This window comes from Lissotriton helveticus, chromosome 4_1 (assembly GCF_964261635.1).
Source record: "Lissotriton helveticus chromosome 4_1, aLisHel1.1, whole genome shotgun sequence".
NCBI classification, from domain to species: Eukaryota; Metazoa; Chordata; class Amphibia; order Caudata; family Salamandridae; genus Lissotriton; species Lissotriton helveticus.
The window spans coordinates 112,162,560-112,181,473 of record NC_136063.1 but is presented as its reverse complement, the minus strand read 5'-3'; the positions used below and the strand labels follow the sequence as shown (position 1 = coordinate 112,181,473).

Here is an 18,914-nt window from a genome sequence, read left to right as displayed (position 1 = left end):
TCCAAGTCATTTAATTTGATATCATGTATGGACTTGAAATGTCTGGCCACTGGATAGTCAATATGTGAATTGATGATGGCCCTTACGTGTTGCAAAATAAGTTTATAAACGGGTAGCTTCGTACTACCAATATACTCAAGATCGCAAGAACATTTTAGTTTGTAAATAACATATTCTGACCTACATGTCAGATATTCTCGTATTGCGATCTTCTTTTCACTGAATGCTGTTTTATAGGGGGCAGCGTTTTTCGCAAAAGTGGAAGCAAGGCATGACGTGCATTTAAAGAAACCAGTTTTAGACAACCAAGATTTCTTGAATGGGACCACTGGCATTGATCTATCGAGGGCATCCCGCGTTGAAGGGGCCCTTCTTAAAGTGATTGCTGGTTGACTAGGCATGATAGGACCCAAAATGTTGTCAGCCATAATGATCGGCCATTCGGAGCAAATTATGTGGCGGATGGCTTTCTCTTGTGTACCAAAAGTCGTTATGAGGCGAACTGGACAATATGGCTTCTGAGCGATTGCTGTGCTGAACCTAGGTTCTAGTAACTCATCCCTAGGTCTGCCTTTAGCCTTAAGTAAAGCTTGATCTAAGATCTTCCTTTTAAAGCCTCTTTTAAGGAATCTCTGAACGGCCTCAGTTAGACAAACGTCAACAGTCGCATTACTAATGCAAATCCGATGGATACAAATTAATTCTCCGTACGGAATGCTATTGATAGTGTGATTGGGATGGGCACATTGGGCATGAAGAATAGAATTGCCCGCTGTTGACTTTCTGTGCAACTTGGTTTGTAACACACCTGCCTCAATATACATAGAGGACCTACCTTTCGATACCACTACACAAGTTATGGTAGGACTGGATATAGATTCCCTTTATACAAACATACCTCATGACGAAGGCCTACAAGTAATTCAAACTCTTCTGCTATCCAGACCCCAACCCACTCGCATCCCAACAGATTTCATCATGAACCTTCTTCGAATAGCACTCCAGAATAACTACTTTCTGTACCGGGACACATTCTACCTACAAATCAAGGGTGTCTCCATGGGCGCTTGCTTTGCCCCAAACTTTGCCATCCTGTTTGTACACAACCTGGAGAGGACCCTTATCTTAACACCCACCAATCCTTTCTTCCAACAAATCAACCTTTGATGAAGGTATGTAGACGATGTGCTACTGCTATGGAATGGCACTGCTGAAACACTAGACCCCTTCATCACTTGGCTTAATCACTCTCAAGAACATCTAAAATTCACCAGCGAATGTAAAAACAACAACCTTCCATTCCTGGACATAACCATCCATGCAGAGGAAGGACAACTGGGTACCACCCTATACAGAAAACCCACCAAAAAGAATACCCTACTTCTTTACTCCAGCTATCATCCACGCGGCCTATGTGATGGACTACCGTACGGCCGGTTCCTGCGGATCCGCCGCAACTGTAAATGGCATAACGATTATTTCAAAGAAGCAGATATCCTCTCCAAAAAGCTAATACATCGCGGCTACCCCAGACGTCTGGTGACCAGATCCAAAAAGAGAGCCTGGTATTGTCACCGGGACCTCCTGCTCACCACCCAACCCAAGAAGTCCATGACCAGGATTCCTTTTGTCTCCAAATTCAGTCCCCACAGTAATAAGGTCAGCACAATTATCAAAAAGAACTGGTCCCTCCTTCGCTCACATGAACATTTTCACGAAGCCCCGCTATTCTCATACCAACTCGGCGACAATCTGGCTAGTCATCTAGTGCATGCCATCACGTGGCCACAAACTACCAACAAAAGAAATACCATAACAGCAGCCTGGGGACTTGACCCAATCGTGGGACATTACAGATGCCAATATTGTAGTGTATGCAACTTGACCATCAACACGAAAGAATTTACATACAAAGGCCGCTCTCATAAACTGAAGAATCACACTAATTGCAGATCGCAAAACGTCATCTATGCGATCAAATGCCCATGCGAACTTATCTACATTGGCCAAACGACGCAGATGATTAAACAACGCATCATCCAGCATAAAAGCATAAAAGCAGGATCAACTGCAAAACATTGACAGCACCTTTAGTGGCACACTATCCAGAACTGGAACATCTGGATACAGACATTCTTTGGTAAGTGGTTGAGAAACCCACCCTGCCCATTCGTGGAGGAGATATCAAATTCCTCCTAAACAAAGCTGAGTGTAAATGGATGACCATCTGTGATTCGGTTAATAATGGCCTCGATACAATTGATGAGTGGAACAGCACTGTAACCACTTGAAGTAATTAACTATCCCTTCTAATATTGATTCTCCTGACACCTCTCCCTTCCTCTCTCTTCCATTCTCCATATATCATGTCCAAAAACCGATTATAGCGTTATGTGATATGTAATTGCCTATTGGACTGATTAGAGTAACTAAGTACATGCCGCCTTATACCTATCTATACATATGTCCACCTTGTCACTGAAAATTATCACACACTGAGTCTCTTGAACCATATTTCGCATTAACCAATTATAAGTGCTTTGCCTTGATAAGTGACCCCTACCGACACTTCGCTTCTTGGATTCATCTCCCTGTTACCCTGGCATTCACTATGTAATTGACATGCGTTAATAATGCAACATGTACATACCATTGTCTTTTGAATCTTTTTTATTGCACAATCATGCCTTGTCCTTTATTGCACATACGTCTTTGCAAGCACTCGCTATGTAATTGACATGCGTTGATAATGCTATGCTATGTGTAAACTATTGTCTCTTGAATTATGCCTGGGTTAACAGGTTACCTTACCTACGAAATTCATTACACAAACGTCAGTGCAAACACTGTCGTCTCCCGACTCCCAGTACCCTCCCCTCTGCTTGCGTCATCATCTAGTCTACGCCCCCCGTGCCCCCGTCACCCGCCTAGACCCCGCCTTTACCCCACCCACATGCAGAAGTAAAATACCATTCCCCACGAACGCCCGCGTTCACCAGACCTCAGGATTCAGTCCTGCCCCGACACGAAGATCCGTAAGGTATGTCTATTCGGAGCCCGCCGCCCCCGGCCTTTTTTAACATATAGAATATTCTCATGTTGCTCGTCAATTCAATTTTTGATCGCCCCGCTCCTGTCTCCCTTTCTATAGGACTCGTGTTGGCCATCGGCGGATCGCAGACGGCCGCCCAACGCATCCTTGCCTGTTAGGACTTCCCGCTTTTTGGGACCTTATAATTTTCGGTTACTCGACCAGTAATATTTACCTATTGTCCTCGTTTTTAATTACAGTTCCCCCATACAGGCTCAAGAATTATTCCCAGATGATCCTCTCTGATCGCAACAATTAATTTCCTTCCCAGGTAAATGCCCCTCCACCTTACCTACCTTCAATCCTCTGCCATACCACCCCCCCCCTGATATATTTTCTTTCCCTTGCAGCACGCCCCGACTCAGACAACCAAGTCCTGATGACGATCGTAACTAATGTGGATCAAAACGCCGTCAACTTAACAGCTTATTAATAGGCGTACTTCTCCAATGTGGTTCAAACAATGAAAAGAAATCTTTAATCTGTGATATCACTGTGTCACATGATCTGAGCCACCCACTGTAGATTATTTGCACCTTGTTCACAGTGCGCCGTCCATGCTGTTCACTCTTTCACTTGTGTCGCCACCTTCACTACAGTCACTTTTTAGAGCACCAAGTTTTATATGGTTGTCACCAAATTGATTTTATGCAGTGCTGCTCAAAACTGTATACTACTGACCATGAACTTGCATCATAAAATAAGATGATTGTCTCAATTCAAAGAGTGTTCTCTTTTTTCCTTGCTAGCAATGCAACGTGCATGCATAATTAATTGACTGTATATCATTACCTATCGGGACATTGTTTCTTGGATGCATAAATATACATTTGAACAGCTGAACTGTCGCTAACTGATGCCGTAAACCTTAAATTAAGATAATTTGTATTGATGTCGTTAACAAAAGCTAATGCTTCATCATGCGTCCCCCTCCAAACAATGCACACGTCATCGATATAATGCCAATAATGGACAATGTGCTTTCACCATTGGCGATCGGCAGCTCCGAGCACGTACTCCTCCCACCAGCCAACATGCAAGTATGAATAGCTGGGGGAGAAGCACAAACCCATTGCCACCACTCGCAACTGCTGGAAGATCTCATTTTGAAATTGGAAGAAGTTAGTTTGAAGACAGATCTCAATCATTTCTATTAACATTTTGTTATGATCTCTCAAAGTGACATCCCGCTACTAAGATAAAATTAATTTGCCTTAATACCATGCCAATGATTGAAGCTGGTATAGAGGGATTCTATATCCATAACAACAAACAAGTAGTCAGAACACCAGTTTACACTCTTAGTTTTGATCAAAAAGTCAGTAGTGTCTTTCAGATAGGAAGGTAAACTTGTAACATAAGGTTGAAGAAAGAAATCGACATATTTGGAAAGATTTTCATTCATGCTTCCTTGAGCTGAGATTATTGGGCGACCCGGTACTGGAGTAACCAAATTATGGACCTTTGGCAGGAAATAAAGGATCGGAGTGATTGGATGTTCTACACTCAAAAATTTCGATTCCTCTTTTGTTAAAAGTCCATTATTCTGCCAGTTGTGGATTTTCTTACGTGTTGTTTCTTCACATTTGCGCATCATAATTTTGTTGGATTTGATGTAGCAGGAAGAATCCGAGAAATGTCTTTCAGCCTCAGTCAAATAGTCAAGTCTTGACCATAAGACTGTATTTCCACCTTTGTCCGAGTTTTTAATAATTATATTGTGGTTGCTCTGTAATTTTTTAATCAAAAGATGGTATTGACTGTTTCTGTAATCAACCTTCTTGGATTTATTCAGTACTCTTCTGTTTAGGTCTTTTAGTTCCACGATGAGTCTGTCTCTAAAGACATCTACAGCGTCTTTCGGCATCAATGGTAGAAAGGTGGATATGGAGCGAAACAGGCTTGGTGCGGAATGTTAACGCTGACTGACTGCAGGAGCATTTTGTGAATCGTTTTTAAAAGCCAGATCATAAAGATTTTGCAGATCTGGAATGTCTCTAACTTGCATTGGAGTAGTAGAACTGACATCCGATAATCCAATGGGAGCTTTCTTTTGAAAAGTGTGTAATTGGAAAAATTTGATAAGCTTGATTTTACAGATGAATTTAAAGACATCAATGTGAGTCTGATATATATATATCGTTGCAAACATTCCCTCAGGACCTCCAATAACGGTGAAAAGAGAGAGGCGTGCCAAAAGGTTCTTGGCAAGACGGTATCCTTTATTTCAGTTTCTCACTCTGATATATATATATATAAAGCTCAGGTTTGCACAAAAGCTGAGTCACTTACGGGCAGGTGCGTGGAAGTGGCCGTGAATGCCACAATACGCCGTCGCTCCAAACCCCTCCTTTTGGATGAGAAAAGCCAGCACTCGCGGGAGACGTTCTGTAAGAGGTTTTATTCTTAAACAAACAGACACGTTTCAGCAATGCCTCCACCAAGGAAGGCATCGCCGAAACGCATCTGTTTGTTTAAGAATAAACCTCTTACAGAACGTCTCCTGTGAGTGCTGGCTTTTCTCTTCCAAAAAGGAGGAGATTGGAACGACGATATATATATTTATATATATAGAGAGAGAGAGATTCACAAAAGGAGATAACACCACACTCCTGGAGAAAACAGCATTACATCAAAGCACCACAATGCGTTTTGGCATCCGTCATCCTTAGGTCATAACAATTTATTTTGCTTTGATTACCATTTTAGTGGTTGCAAATGGAAAATCTTCCCATTTGCTACCTCTAAAAAGTGTTATTCTTTTTTTTGCAATAGCAAAATTGGGCCAGTAAGCGGTATTATTAGTGCACAAAGGTCCATAATTGGGAATGCTATTTATATTACTACTACAAATGCAGGGATTCATTTCCAGTGTGTCACAAAGAAATGCGCACTTTAATGGCAAAACCAAGTAATGAAATCAAGAGTGCATGCATGCTGTACATTTGGGAAAGTACAATGCAAGCATCTGGGAAATGACAGTGTCTGTGTCATCTGGAGTTTGCAGAAATATGGGAAACTTTTCTGTACACACAGCATTATGGGGTGTCTGCTTTCTAGTGCCTGCCAGTCATGCGTTGCATGCTTTGTGGTGGCTATTTTAACTTACAATGGTACTAATGACTCTAACGTCTGCATGTTAGCGGATTGTTTACACTCACAACATGATAACAGTCTGTGGGTGGCTGCTGAGCAATTACCAAGTTAACTCACACCGTCAAAGGGCGCCGCTGGAGGCTGAAAGCCCAACCCTTGTCACCAATCTGTGGCACTTCTTCAAGCAAAGATACAGGCCTTTCTCTCTTCAGAGTGGACCCCAACAGGCGTGTTACTTGTGTACACATTTCTCAACATAATCACAGCATCATCACGTGCAGAAAGATGAACACACACTCACAGTCATTACACCAAAACCAACATGGATAAACAGCCTGTATCTCGATTTCATATTACGACGACTGACGAGGCTGAGACAATTAAGATTGACGCCAACATGATCAGGGAACAAATACGTAAAGGGAGGAAGGACGGTGCATTCGGGCAGAATGGGATCCCGACAGCTCTTTTTAAGCAAGACCCAGAATATTGCTTAGAATCCCTAGTACCTGTCATCAGCTCAGCTAGGCAACCTGGGTGTTAGCCCGCATCATGGAAGGGCTCCATTATATCACCAATTTATGAAGCGGGGGACAAAACCCTACCAAAAATCTACCGCTTAATTGCACTACTGGATGTAGAGGCAAAATACGTTTCGGGGAACCTATTTATTGAATAACGGGAATGAGCAACAGAGCAAAACATAATCTCCCCCAGCCAAACAGGGTTCTGTAGAGATACTGGAACAACAACCAACCTTTTAGCTATGTCATTACTTATCGACAAAGCGATTTTAACCAAACAAACTCTCCACTTTTGCTTTGTGGATTTTAAGGTGGCATTTGATAATGTTAACCGAGCTAACCTCTGGAAGAAGCTGACTCACTGGGGGATTCCTACATCCCTCCTGAACACATTCCAACACGTGGATACAGGTCAAGCTAGGCAATGGCTCCTACCTGTCGAGGCGTATACAAACAACTAAAGACCTTAAGCAAGGGGGTGTCCTCGCACCCTTTCTCTTTAACCTTTACACAGCAGATTTGAAAACAGCCCTTAATGCTTGCAATGCGCACGCCCGCTTAATAGGAGGAAAACCCATTTCCAGCATGTCGTATACGGACAATGACATTCTAACTGGCCACACTCAAGTAGGTCTACAACAGCTACTCAACACATTGCATAGGTATGCCGATGAGCATTATCTGGAAGTCAACATCGACAAAACCTTGACAATAAATGGAAAAAGACGGTCCCACTCTTGGTTTCTAGGAAAAAACGCAATTACCAACTCCGATGTGTATAAGTACCTAGGTGTTATGATCCACAATGGGGGCCAATTCACAAATCAGCTCAATGCCATCAAGAGTAAGGGTGGGCGTAGTGGGCGTAGTGGGGCTCCGCGGAGCTACGCGGAGCTACGCGGAGCTACGCGGAGACGAGAAGCTATGCCCACTCCCGCACTCCGCGTAGCCCCACTACGCACCTCCCTCCCGCTCTCCCCCGCATACATTATTTAAGCAATTAGCCTTATTAAAACAATATTAAAGCACCTACCTTGTCCGGGGCTCGTCCGGGGCTCCCTCTTGAATAGCGTCCTTTTCCTGGATACCAATGCGCCCGAGAAATGCGCATGCGCGGCCGCCCGCGCATGCGCATTGGTATCCAGCTAATTGCTCAAATAATGTAACTAGGGGAGGGCGGGAGGGAGGCGGGAGGCGGCCGACTCGGCTATGCACACGGAGTGGGCGTAGTGTTGCCGGCTACGCTGTCTACGCAAAATGCGTAGAAGGCAACACTACGCCTACTCCGTGGGCGTAGCCGAATCGGGCACCCAGGGTTAATCAAGAGGAAAGGAATGGCGCTCGCGACCATGCTAAGACAACTTAAAACAAAACTGACAGAACCAACATTTGCACCACTTCTCTGTGTTGAGCAAACAAAAATTCCATTATCAGTTACATATGGCAGCGAGGTTTTGAGAGGCAGGGATGCTTTACTGCTGGATACCAACACGGCAAAAGCATACAGAGTAAAGTTAAACCAAATCCCTTATACGTCGCCAGCACAGATTCGGCTCAAGCTTGGTTTAAGGAAGCAACTCGTCACAAGTGTGGGCACAAAATTAAGAACTCCGCCACACACACACTGAACCACCAGCTCTGGCAGGAACTGTGCAGCACTTGATCACATCTACCTTGCAGGCTAAAGCCTACTCCTTGGAATTGCTCGCCACAACGGGACCAGCCGACCTATGGGAAACCTCAACAACGCACTTGCACTTTAAACTCATCACAAATAAGGTCATCAAGAAACTTTCTCTCATAGAAGACAAAGCCGCTTTTGCACACAGGAGTCATGCATGGCTGACTCGGTCCAGTTACAAATTATTTGGATAACAGGCATACTTTGAAATGGGGTACTGTCGGCAGTCTAAAGAAGCCTTTCTAAAACAGGAATCCTGCCGGCCATACCCCATCTTCCACTATGGCTGAGAAAGAACTACAAGAACTCATGCTGGCTATGCGGAGTTGGAAAGGAGGACATTGAACACAAAATAAGCTCCTGCATTAAGCTAAATGAGGAAAGGGTTGGCCTGCTAAAACTCATTTTAATGAATGAGGCATACGCACCGGGAGACAAGCAGTACTCGCACGCTTCAACCCAATGGATCCACAACTAAATGGGAAGCTTGTTAAGTTCTTACTTCTAGTAACATCCAAGCAAAATATGCTTGCTACCACAACCCGCGTATAATTCCCCACAGGCTCCCAGCAAAATGAACTTTGGACACTCTGTACTTTTTAACTTACGCACAAGTGCATTGACACATACAAAATCTTTTAATAGAGCATTGATCGAAAAGTCAATTTATCAAAATGCTTTATTAAATTGTACTTTTGTAATGGTTTTAATTAATCAAAAACAATAAATTAGTACTTACTTACTTACTTGCACTATGCAAACAGAGCGCAGAGTGACCAAAACTCTGTGAGCTATGCAGTTGAAGTGGAATTGATTATCCACCTCTACAGAGGACATGAGTTCATCATCAGGGATCAAGTGTGTAAGGCTCCGAATCATCACAGCTCTATGAAAAGGGCGCTAGTCAAGCATGGTCCCTCCTTTGGGAATACCTGAGTTGTTTCAGATGAGAGTTTTGTCATGAAGATGTGCGTCCACCAAAATGAAATTGTGCGCCCTCATTCAGGCAGTGTACATGACTTTTTGGATGGGATTGGTGAAGTTAGCGGCAGCGGGGCTAGGAAGATGGAGAGGCTGTAATCCCAATGAAGCATCCTGTAGTCTGGGTTCAATCATAACCCACAACTGAGTGCTTTGGACTAGCAGTGCATGTATGAATCGGTGCCAAATATGGAGCTAAACAGTAATTTTCCAAAGAGGGCAAGCCTAGTTCCACTGCAATTGTTTGGGCAAAAAGTTTTCAAATTGCCATACAAGGTCCCCCTGGGCCACAGATGAAGGCCTTAATGATCTTATGTATACGATGGAGGGTTCAGAGGGCTATTCATTAGCGAAGCGTTCCTAACACATACACATACGTGATTCAGGAAAGGGTAACCTTTTTTTCCCCTGAGTCCATCCCCAGAGAGAGAGAGAGAGATTTAGGGGTGGCCACTTTCCGAAGTCCGGTCACATTTGCTCTATAAATTGGTCCAGATTATCCCCTACCATGCATTACAGGCCCCTATTTAGTAGAATGACCAGCTACCTAAGGCTGGTATTCTACTGAAATAGGTAAGTGATTATGGTGGTGCAGGTGGTGATCCGCTATAATGGCAAGGCCTTGATTTATCCCCCGTTCACTTTGTAGCCGGATACTGCAGCAAAGGCATCAATAGTCTCCAACACCACAAGGATGGAGGAGGATAAGGCTTATAAGGTAAGGTAAATGTCATCATTGTATACATGCAATGTTGAGGGTCCTCTAGGTTTTGGAAAACCTATTATCTGATCTGATTGGCACATGGACTTTGCAAAAGTTTCCATTGCAAGGAGAAACATTGTAAAGCAGAGGATGTAAATGATTCTTTGCTTGGAAACTCGAAGGAAACTAAAGGTGAATGAATCCTTGGCAAAAAAGATATCCAGCTCATGTTTGCCTCGCTGCTGCCGCAGACGCCACGTGACTGCAACCCCCAGCCCACTTTATGCCAGGAGGCGCCAACACATACCCTGAGCACCCAGAGGTGCATAAATTGAGCCCAGGGCTCCTGTAGCATGGGAGCCATTCATCTTTGTCTTGCTGTTGCCGCTGACACCAGGAGACTTCAACCCCAGAACACTTTGCACTAGGAGGTGCCAACACATACCATGAATGCCCGAAGGCACAGGTTGAGGCAAAAAGGGTCTGGACATCAGAGATTTGCTGTGCAATTGTAGCAGCCTCATGGCTGAAGGATTGTCAATTATTTTGGCACCTCTTGTCAAAAGGGACATCCAAGCAGAAAACTGAAACAGATTTCCATATGCAGCTCCATATCTGAGAAGAGTATTTTACAAATCTCTACATGGGCAAAGTGGATGATTTCTGTCTTGAAGCTCAGGTTTGCAACACAGAATTAGCACAAGCTGATAAAATTAGCTTCTCAATAGAGGAAACTTTTACAGCCATTAGCTGTTTGCAGAATGGGAAAGCTCCGGGGATGGACAATCTACAGGGAGATTTGTTCAAAGTGGAGCCTACCATAAGGGGACCTCTGTTACAAACTGTTTTTAATACCATCTTGCGAGGTGGAGATATTCCTGCAACCTGAAGAGGCGTTGCAATAATCCCGCTATTCAAAAAGGGAGACAAGGGGGATCCAGCGAACTACAGGCCAGTTAGCCTCAAAGATGTTTCCTAAAAAATGATTAGAAAAATAATTTTAACCTGGATCCAAGGTTGGATCGGGGAGAATATTATATTATCCCATCCACAGGCAGGATTCAGGGCTTCCACGAGTACTCTAGAGCAGGTATTTAGATTTTTCCTGATTAAGTGGAAAGAAGTGACAACTAGAAGCGGTCACTTATATGTTGTGTTTGTTGACCTTAAAACCGCATTTGACTCCATAGACCGTACCTACCTCTGGACCGCCCTTCAAGACTTAGAACTCCGTATTGATTTACTTAAAATCCTGATTCATCTACACAAAGATAATTACACCAAAGTCAGTTGGAATCTAGATGGTGGTTTAACCAATGACATTCTAGTCTCTAAGGGAGTATGACAGAGCTGTGTTCTTACCTCAACCCTATTTACCCTTTGAGTAAACAGGCTTATAGGAGAGTTGTCTGACTGTGGCGGAGACCCTCAGAAACTAGCAGGTAGTTTTGTGCCCTCTGTGCTATTCGCAGATGATACGCTGATCATATCAAAGACACCATTGGGCATCCAGAATGTTCTTAACAAATTTGCAAAAGCATGTAAGGACAGGGGCTTAGAAATAAACTACTCCAAAATGAAATTCATGGCATTTAATCCCTACAAATCCATCAAGGGAAAACTGATGTTACGCTCCCAAGTCATAGAACAGGTCACAGTATTTGATTACTTGGGAGTCCGAGTCAGTGATAGTTTAGTTTGGACACACCAAATAGAAAAGATTGTCCTAACCCTATAACATGTTGACTGTGCAATAGCTGGGAGGATAAGGGGTTCTGCTTTTCAACCCTCTTTTCCAATTCTGGAACTACATTGGCTAGGTGAAGCCTTATACGGGGCTGAGCTGTGGGGGCTGCAGAGCTTAACAACAAATTTTTAAGGGCGATCCTCAACCTACCAATGAAAGCGCCCCTAATGCTGTTACGACTTGACCTTGGTCTCAAACCCAATAACTATTTTGTTATTCTTAAGGCACTTTTGTTTTGGGTAAAATTATGGACCAGTAGTACCCAGGTCCTGGTAAAGGATGCTTTGGAAGAGCTACTATACTACTAATACTACTTACTAATACTACAAAAACAATCAGGACGCCTCACTTGGTTCATAAGGATAAGGATTGGTTTATTAAATTAGGGTTGGGGTTCATGTAGGAGGACCCAAAGTATATTACGAAAAAAAGTGTACCCCTGCTCAAAAAAAGGTACTGAAAGTAAGTTGATGGAGTACGTTGATTGACTAAGCCCTGATGTTACTGCACATTGTACTTTAACTTCCAGTTTTTTGAATGTCAAGGGTTGGTTGACTTTTGATATGTTTATGGATGGAGCAGGGGCACTTTATATCAGAATTAGGTATGGTGTTCTCCCTCTAAATTTGTCTTTTTCTTTCCCAACTATGTTAATCTAAGGAAAACCTGGATAATATCTGCCTGTCGTTAGCTTTCTTTTTCATGCCCCACTGATGCCATACATATTTTCAGGATTGACACTACAAGATAGCTCATAGTTACAATCTCTAGATACTTGCTTCCTGCTTGGTGGCAGAGATCAAAAATGATAAAAAAAATGTACTCTGTGAAAGATAAATGATCATGTAAGCAACCCTGTCTGAGGGTCACTGTTGTTTCACTGGGGCTAAGAATGTTTGTACTTTTACGTTTTAGATTTGAGGCAGACCTGGAAATCTCCTCTTTTAATCTCATATGAAATGATACAATTTTATAAATCTTTTTAACTGATACAGGGATGCAAAACCCTATTTTATTGTATATTTTAAACGTTTATGCTGGAATTAATTTTTTGTACTGTTTGTGATTTTGCTGATGTAAATGATCATGCTACTGAATAAACTTATATATACATTGCTAATCCTAACATCTTTAGTAGCTTGGCATAACTTCCTTTTTGTAAAATAATTGTCAAAAATGTAATCATTATATGCATCATAATATTTCCTTACATTGTGGCATATCAGTAATTTACTAGACTCACCCCAAATTACCAGAGCTAGCCACCAATGATAAAGCGATACCACAGACCTACCAGCAAATGAAGACTTGGGGCTGGGCGTAGTTCGTGAAGTATCGCTACGCGAAGCTACGCAAAGTGCACTTCGCATTACGCGAGCTACGTGTAGCACTAAGCGAACTGTGTAGTAGCATGTTTGCACTGTGCAAGGTGCCGTTTTTAGTGATTGCACAGAGCGGACAAGCATCCGGCACTGTGCAATCATTGAAAACGGCATCTTGCACAGTGCGAGCTGCAGTTTTCTGCCGCTCTAGGAGATTTTTACTCGAGCTGCAGCTTTCTCAACGGCGAATGGTAGTTTCTCATCGCGAGCGGCAGCGAGCATACGCGACCACTCGCAATGTGAAACCTGACCTCCCCGTGTGTAGAATCTCATGAACGGGGAAAAAGTCTCACCAGGATGTCATTTTGCTTGCTCGCATTCGCCAACTTAATGTTGAGGACCGCGAGCAAGCAAAAAATGACCGCTGCACTACGCTATGCTACGCGTGTTTGCATTGTGCTACGTGCAGTTCGTGTAGTGCGAAGTTGAGCGAACTTCGCAAACTACGCGAGCGTAGCTTAGTGCTTTGCCCAGGCCTAATGAAGACATCATGATGTGATAAAAAAGGGGGTGGTGATGGACGGAGCATATGAATCAATCAAACACTCACACCCAGTCAAAAGATATGGGTTTAATCCATCACCGTTCTTTAGCCCACTCTGCCACCCCAGTTCAGACATGGCTATATGCAAATCAGTCTGACCCTGTGCCTCATGGGAACAGTCCAGCCCAAACTGCCAAGCCATGTCTTCCCTGGACCGGAAACAAGCTTCCGAGGACCGGTTTCTGGCATTCCAGCCGTCTTCAGCCCGGCTTGCTTGAATCCAGTGGCAAAGTGAGCAAGGGACTCACGTCTGAGCATACCCTGCCACACTTATGGCAGCCAAAAGCAGTACAAAAGGGGGTGGTGATGGACGGAGCATCTGAATCAATCAAACACTCACACCCAGTCAAAAGATCTTGGTTTAATCCATCACCGTTCTTTAGCCGACTCTGCCACCCCAGTTCAGACATGGCTATATGCAAATCAGTCTGACCCTGTGCCTCATGGGAACAGTCCAGCCCGAACTGCCAAGCCATGTCTTCCCTGAACCGGAAACAAGCTTCTGAGGACCGGTTTCTGGCATTCCAGCCGTCTTCAGCCCGGCTTGCTTGAATCCAGTGGCAAAGTGAGCAAGGGATTCACGTCTGAGCAGATACCCTGCCACACTTATGGCGGCCAAAAGCAGTACAAAAGGGGGTGGTGATGGACGGAGCAACTGAATCAATCAAACACTCACACCCAGTCAAAAGATCTGGGTTTAATCCATCACCGTTCTTTAGCCCACTCTGCCACCCCAGTTCAGACATGGCTATATGCAAATCAGTCTGACCCTGTGCCTCATGGATCAGTCCAGCCCGAACTGCCAAGCCATGTCTTCCCTGGACCGGAAACAAGCTTCCGAGGACCGGTTTTTGGCATTCCAGCCGTCTTCAGCCCGGCTTGCTTGAATCCAGTGGCAAAGTGAGCAAGGGACTCACGTCTGAGCATACCCTGCCACACTTATTGCGCCAAAAGCAGTACAAAAGGGGGTGGTGATGGACGGAGCATCTGAATCTATCAAACACTTACACCCAGTCAAAGGATCTGGGTTTAATCCATCACCGTTCTTTAGCCCACTCTGCCACCCCAGTTGTGAGCCATTGTCGGTAGAGCTAGAAGGGAAAGGATATCAGTAGACCCCCTTTCACCTCACACCAGACTGTAACCCAGATCAAAGTCAATTTAGCCCAACTTTAATTTGACAGCAGGTATCATAAACTTGTCCACATTCTTTGATTTTATTACACGTTTTGAGTGTAGGTCACTGATGTGCACACCCTCTAGCCTAAATGCAGTTATTTCACCTGGAGTGTACCTCTGTTGTAACAAAACAACACACTCCTAGCAGAAGCCAGGCAAGACAATTGGCCTCCCTCAAAGGGAAGGACAGCAGTGTATGTACCACAGCCTCAGAATTACTCCTTATGGATACCTTACCATAGTTGAGTAAACCCAGTGCATTCTCCCTCACTAGGGATATGTACTGTGTCCGCCCTACCTCCCGTGTCCATATTAGCAACTCCAAGTAGCACAGGATCATTTGCTAGAGCAACTTTCTCCAGGCAAAAGCCAGAAAGATGCACAGTCTCCGAAAACACAGCCATCAGTGTGCATATTACACATCAAACTAACTTCTTGTTCAATAAAACAGTACTCATTGTGAACTTTGTTGGACCCACACTCTCCTGGCAAAAGTGAGAAAGATATCTATAATGAGCCGAAAGTGGTAAGAGCACAGAGTGGCAAAACTCTGCAAACTCCACCTGGCAGAGCGGAGTTTACTGCCCACCCCTAGGTTTCCTCCTTTTTCTGCTCACTTCTGACATTTATTTTTTCTTCATGTGCTTTTTGCTGATTTCACATTTTCCTCCTGCTAATTTCCGACCTGTATTTTGCCTCTTTCTGCATGTTTCTGACATTTATTTGCCTCTTTGTGGCTGTTTATGTCCTTTATTTTGCCTTTTTCTGCTTGTTTCTGATCCCTATTTTGCCCCTTTCTGCCAATTACTGACCTTTATTCTGCCTCTTTATACTTGTTTCGGACTTTACTCTTTCCGCTTTCTGCTCATTGTTGACTTTTCTTCTGCAGTATCTGCTCATTTCTGACCTTTATTCTGCCTCTTTGTGCTCATTTCTGACCTTTTGTTTTGCTTCTTTTTGTCTTTTCCCCCCAGCCCATGTGCAGGAGCCTCAAGGCCCAAGCGGTTCCAGCCAGCTACCTGCCTCCTGTGGGAGAAAGCATTGCTCAAACAGGCAGGAAGCCGCTAAGAAACGCAACTACCTGTATGCCAGAGCAATGATTTTGTCTTTTTTGCTGCCTGCTTGACAGAACATAGCAAAAGAACCTGGGAACATAGCAGCGGCTGAGGGTGGTGGTCCCCAGGGCCATATATGGCCCAGAAGGGGGGATCATGACCCTTTCCCATATTTTTCTTAAATCCTTGTCCTGAGGGAGGTGGTGGGTCCCATAGACCAGGGGGGGGTTTCAGGCCTCCAATTAGGTTATTTAGAACCAGAGAGGTGGTGGTCCCTAGGGCTCAGGGGTTCACACAGCACCCCATCAATCTTTCTTTAGCCCAAGAGAGTTACAAATACTGAATGGATTTACAGTAAATAACTGAAAGCATGATCTACAAACCAAAATCTACCCAACTGCCCAATTTGGTGTAATTCCATCCAGTGGTGCGGGCTGTAGTCGTGTTCAAAGCTCCTATGTCGAATGTGGAATGAACACTGGAAATCTTATGTTCTTTGACCCTCCCCGTAAATAAAAGGCCGTAGTGATTCTAGTTGTGCGTGGAAAGGTTGAAGGTGATCAGTTTTGTATATTCTTCGTATTTTTCAGATTAGCCACAACAACGTCTATTGTATCTTTATTTTTGACACATGTAATGTACGAAAATAACTTTTTTTTATTGCAAATAAGCATCATTAATGACAAATAAATGCATTTTAAATATAGAGGAAAATGTTTACATTATAAAAATGATACACCAATATCTATATACAATAAATTAATTATTATCAAAAGTTTGGTATAATTGTTCACTTGGTGTTTATTATACCATCTGTATTTTTTTTGTCCAAACCAGCAATTGTTCACGGCCTTGCCTTAGGCTTGTTTTCCTCAATTGTTCCTTTCCTTGTGAGAGGCAAGACTACCTTGTGTACAGGGGCCCCGTTCTTTACCAAATGTGTTACTTCATCTGTCTTCACTTGTTTAAAGGAGGGATGTTGACCATAACACAACTCTGAACATTTTGACACTAACCACACATCTCACCACAGAGAAGCTTCCCTACCCCCCATTCTGTTCATTTAGAAGACAGATAAACAGCGCGTCCAATTTTAGATTTTGTGAGCTAATATGAAAATACCATGCTAAAACCACTTGTGTACCATGCCAAACTCCAACAGAGGCAACCACTTTGCAAGCAATTTTACATTTCAATGATTTCGTTACAGAGCTATGAAGCAGGCTTTGGGCAGACCGATACCTGGTGTGATTGTAATCTCTCCTACCTGAAGCTGGTGGATTACAACTGTATAATGTTTCACTTTTTACCCGGGCCAAAAGTAGAAGATACAGAACGATTTCCATCCTATGGGATGAAGGGAATTGTTAGAGAAACATTGGAAGTATTTATAATGCATAGAAACTGTTGAAACACAAGGAATGACGTTAAGGAATTAGTAATTGAACACTGTCTGGTGGCGCTGTTCTCAGAGCTGAGTCTACTTATAGCCGAACACATCTGTGAGAATGATGTACAGCACGTGCAGGAAAGTATTGCTGGTCACCGACAATCCACCTTCCATCCTTACTGAGATCTGACTACAAAATGGTCATCATTTCCATGCACATATCTCATATATGTAAAAATCCTGACACACTCTTAATTGCGACACAGCGATACATGTTAATCTACAGTTTTAAATTACGTTTAAAGCCCCTCGGGTACTAAGATTAGCTGAATCCATGTTGGTTAATAATGGACTTGTAGTGAAGGGCGTTTTTTGGAGTCGTCAACACATGAAATGCATTTTTAAAATGTGACATGGTGGCAGTTGGTGGGTACTGAGTGACGTAGTGAGTGAGGAAGCCTAGGCCCCCAGGCAATCAATGAACGTGACTCCCCATTCCCTGATTAGTACTGATAACAGCCATAAGTGCAGACCCTGGACCCGGTGCAGCTGCACCTGTCGCACTATTACTATCCTCGACCTTTGTTACAGAACGGAATTTTGACTTCTCATGCAGGTTCACAGCGGCATTGGCCTCTGGTAGAGCCTCAGACAAGGGAAGAGGTCTGCCACAGAGGCAAAGTGAGGTCTCTACGAACATGTTATGAAAAATAGATCATGACATTGTGTGCTGGTGGGAGCGTGGAAGGAGGTACGGCCACCAGCCTCAAGGTGGGCTTCACTCAGAGTGACCCATGTTGCCTGCATGAGCTACAGGTAGCGAAGGGTGTCCACACATCTGTGCCTCACCCCCTTTTCTAAGCTCCTCAGTTCTACATCCTCACATTTACTCAATAGGGAAAGGAAAGGAAGGAGAAATGCAAAGACCCACAGCCAAAGGAAGGCAGTGATGTAAGAGAGGTCAGGTCCACTTCACAGTCCCACAAGAACATTCCAGAACCAGAAGGAGGTGAAAGAAGGACGAAAGACCTGACAATGTATGGAAGAAAACTAGAGCAAGTGGGACCTGGACGAGGATCAGGGCAGGTCCTAGAGTCCATTCTCAGGGAAGGATTGGAGATAAATAGTGGTTTTCAGTTCCCGCCTGATGTGTCCCATTCATACCAAGTTAACTCTACACAGCACCAAATAGAAGAGCCTGGCAGATGGAGCCAAGATCCTGGTTGGCAGCAGAGAGAGCTGTCACTGCCATCTTTGGAGTGCACTGTACAAGACAAGACCATGGGAGGGCATGGACCCAACTGACACCAATGGGATGCACGTCCCATCCCTCTTAATAACTGGTTGCGAAAGTGATCATTTGAAGGTTTAAGATGCTCTCTTCAAGACAACAAGACAAAGTGCAGAAACACAACCCCGATCAAAGTTTCTAGAAGAAGACCCACCTGCTGTGCATATCCAGAAGTGTCTGAGTGATAGAATGCCAGAGCCTGCTTTTGGTTGCACTATTCTGTTCTCACTGCACAAAACTACTCACCGCT

At 43.9% G+C, this 18,914-nt stretch overlaps 1 protein-coding gene across 1 annotated transcript in view; it reads right to left on the bottom strand.

Moving 5' to 3' along the window:
• Nucleotides 1-18,867, bottom strand: part of LOC144827047 (pentraxin fusion protein-like) — a 339,174-nt gene extending 320,307 nt beyond the window's left edge. The window contains exons 1-2 of the mRNA XM_078685504.1: nt 18,819-18,867; nt 17,251-17,330 (exon numbers count right to left, since the gene is read on the bottom strand). Coding sequence (XP_078541630.1) covers nt 17,251-17,330; nt 18,819-18,829 — 91 coding nt within the window. The 5' untranslated portion in view covers nt 18,830-18,867. The remainder of the gene's footprint in view (nt 1-17,250; nt 17,331-18,818) is intronic.
• Between the last annotated feature and the right edge of the window lie 47 nt (nt 18,868-18,914).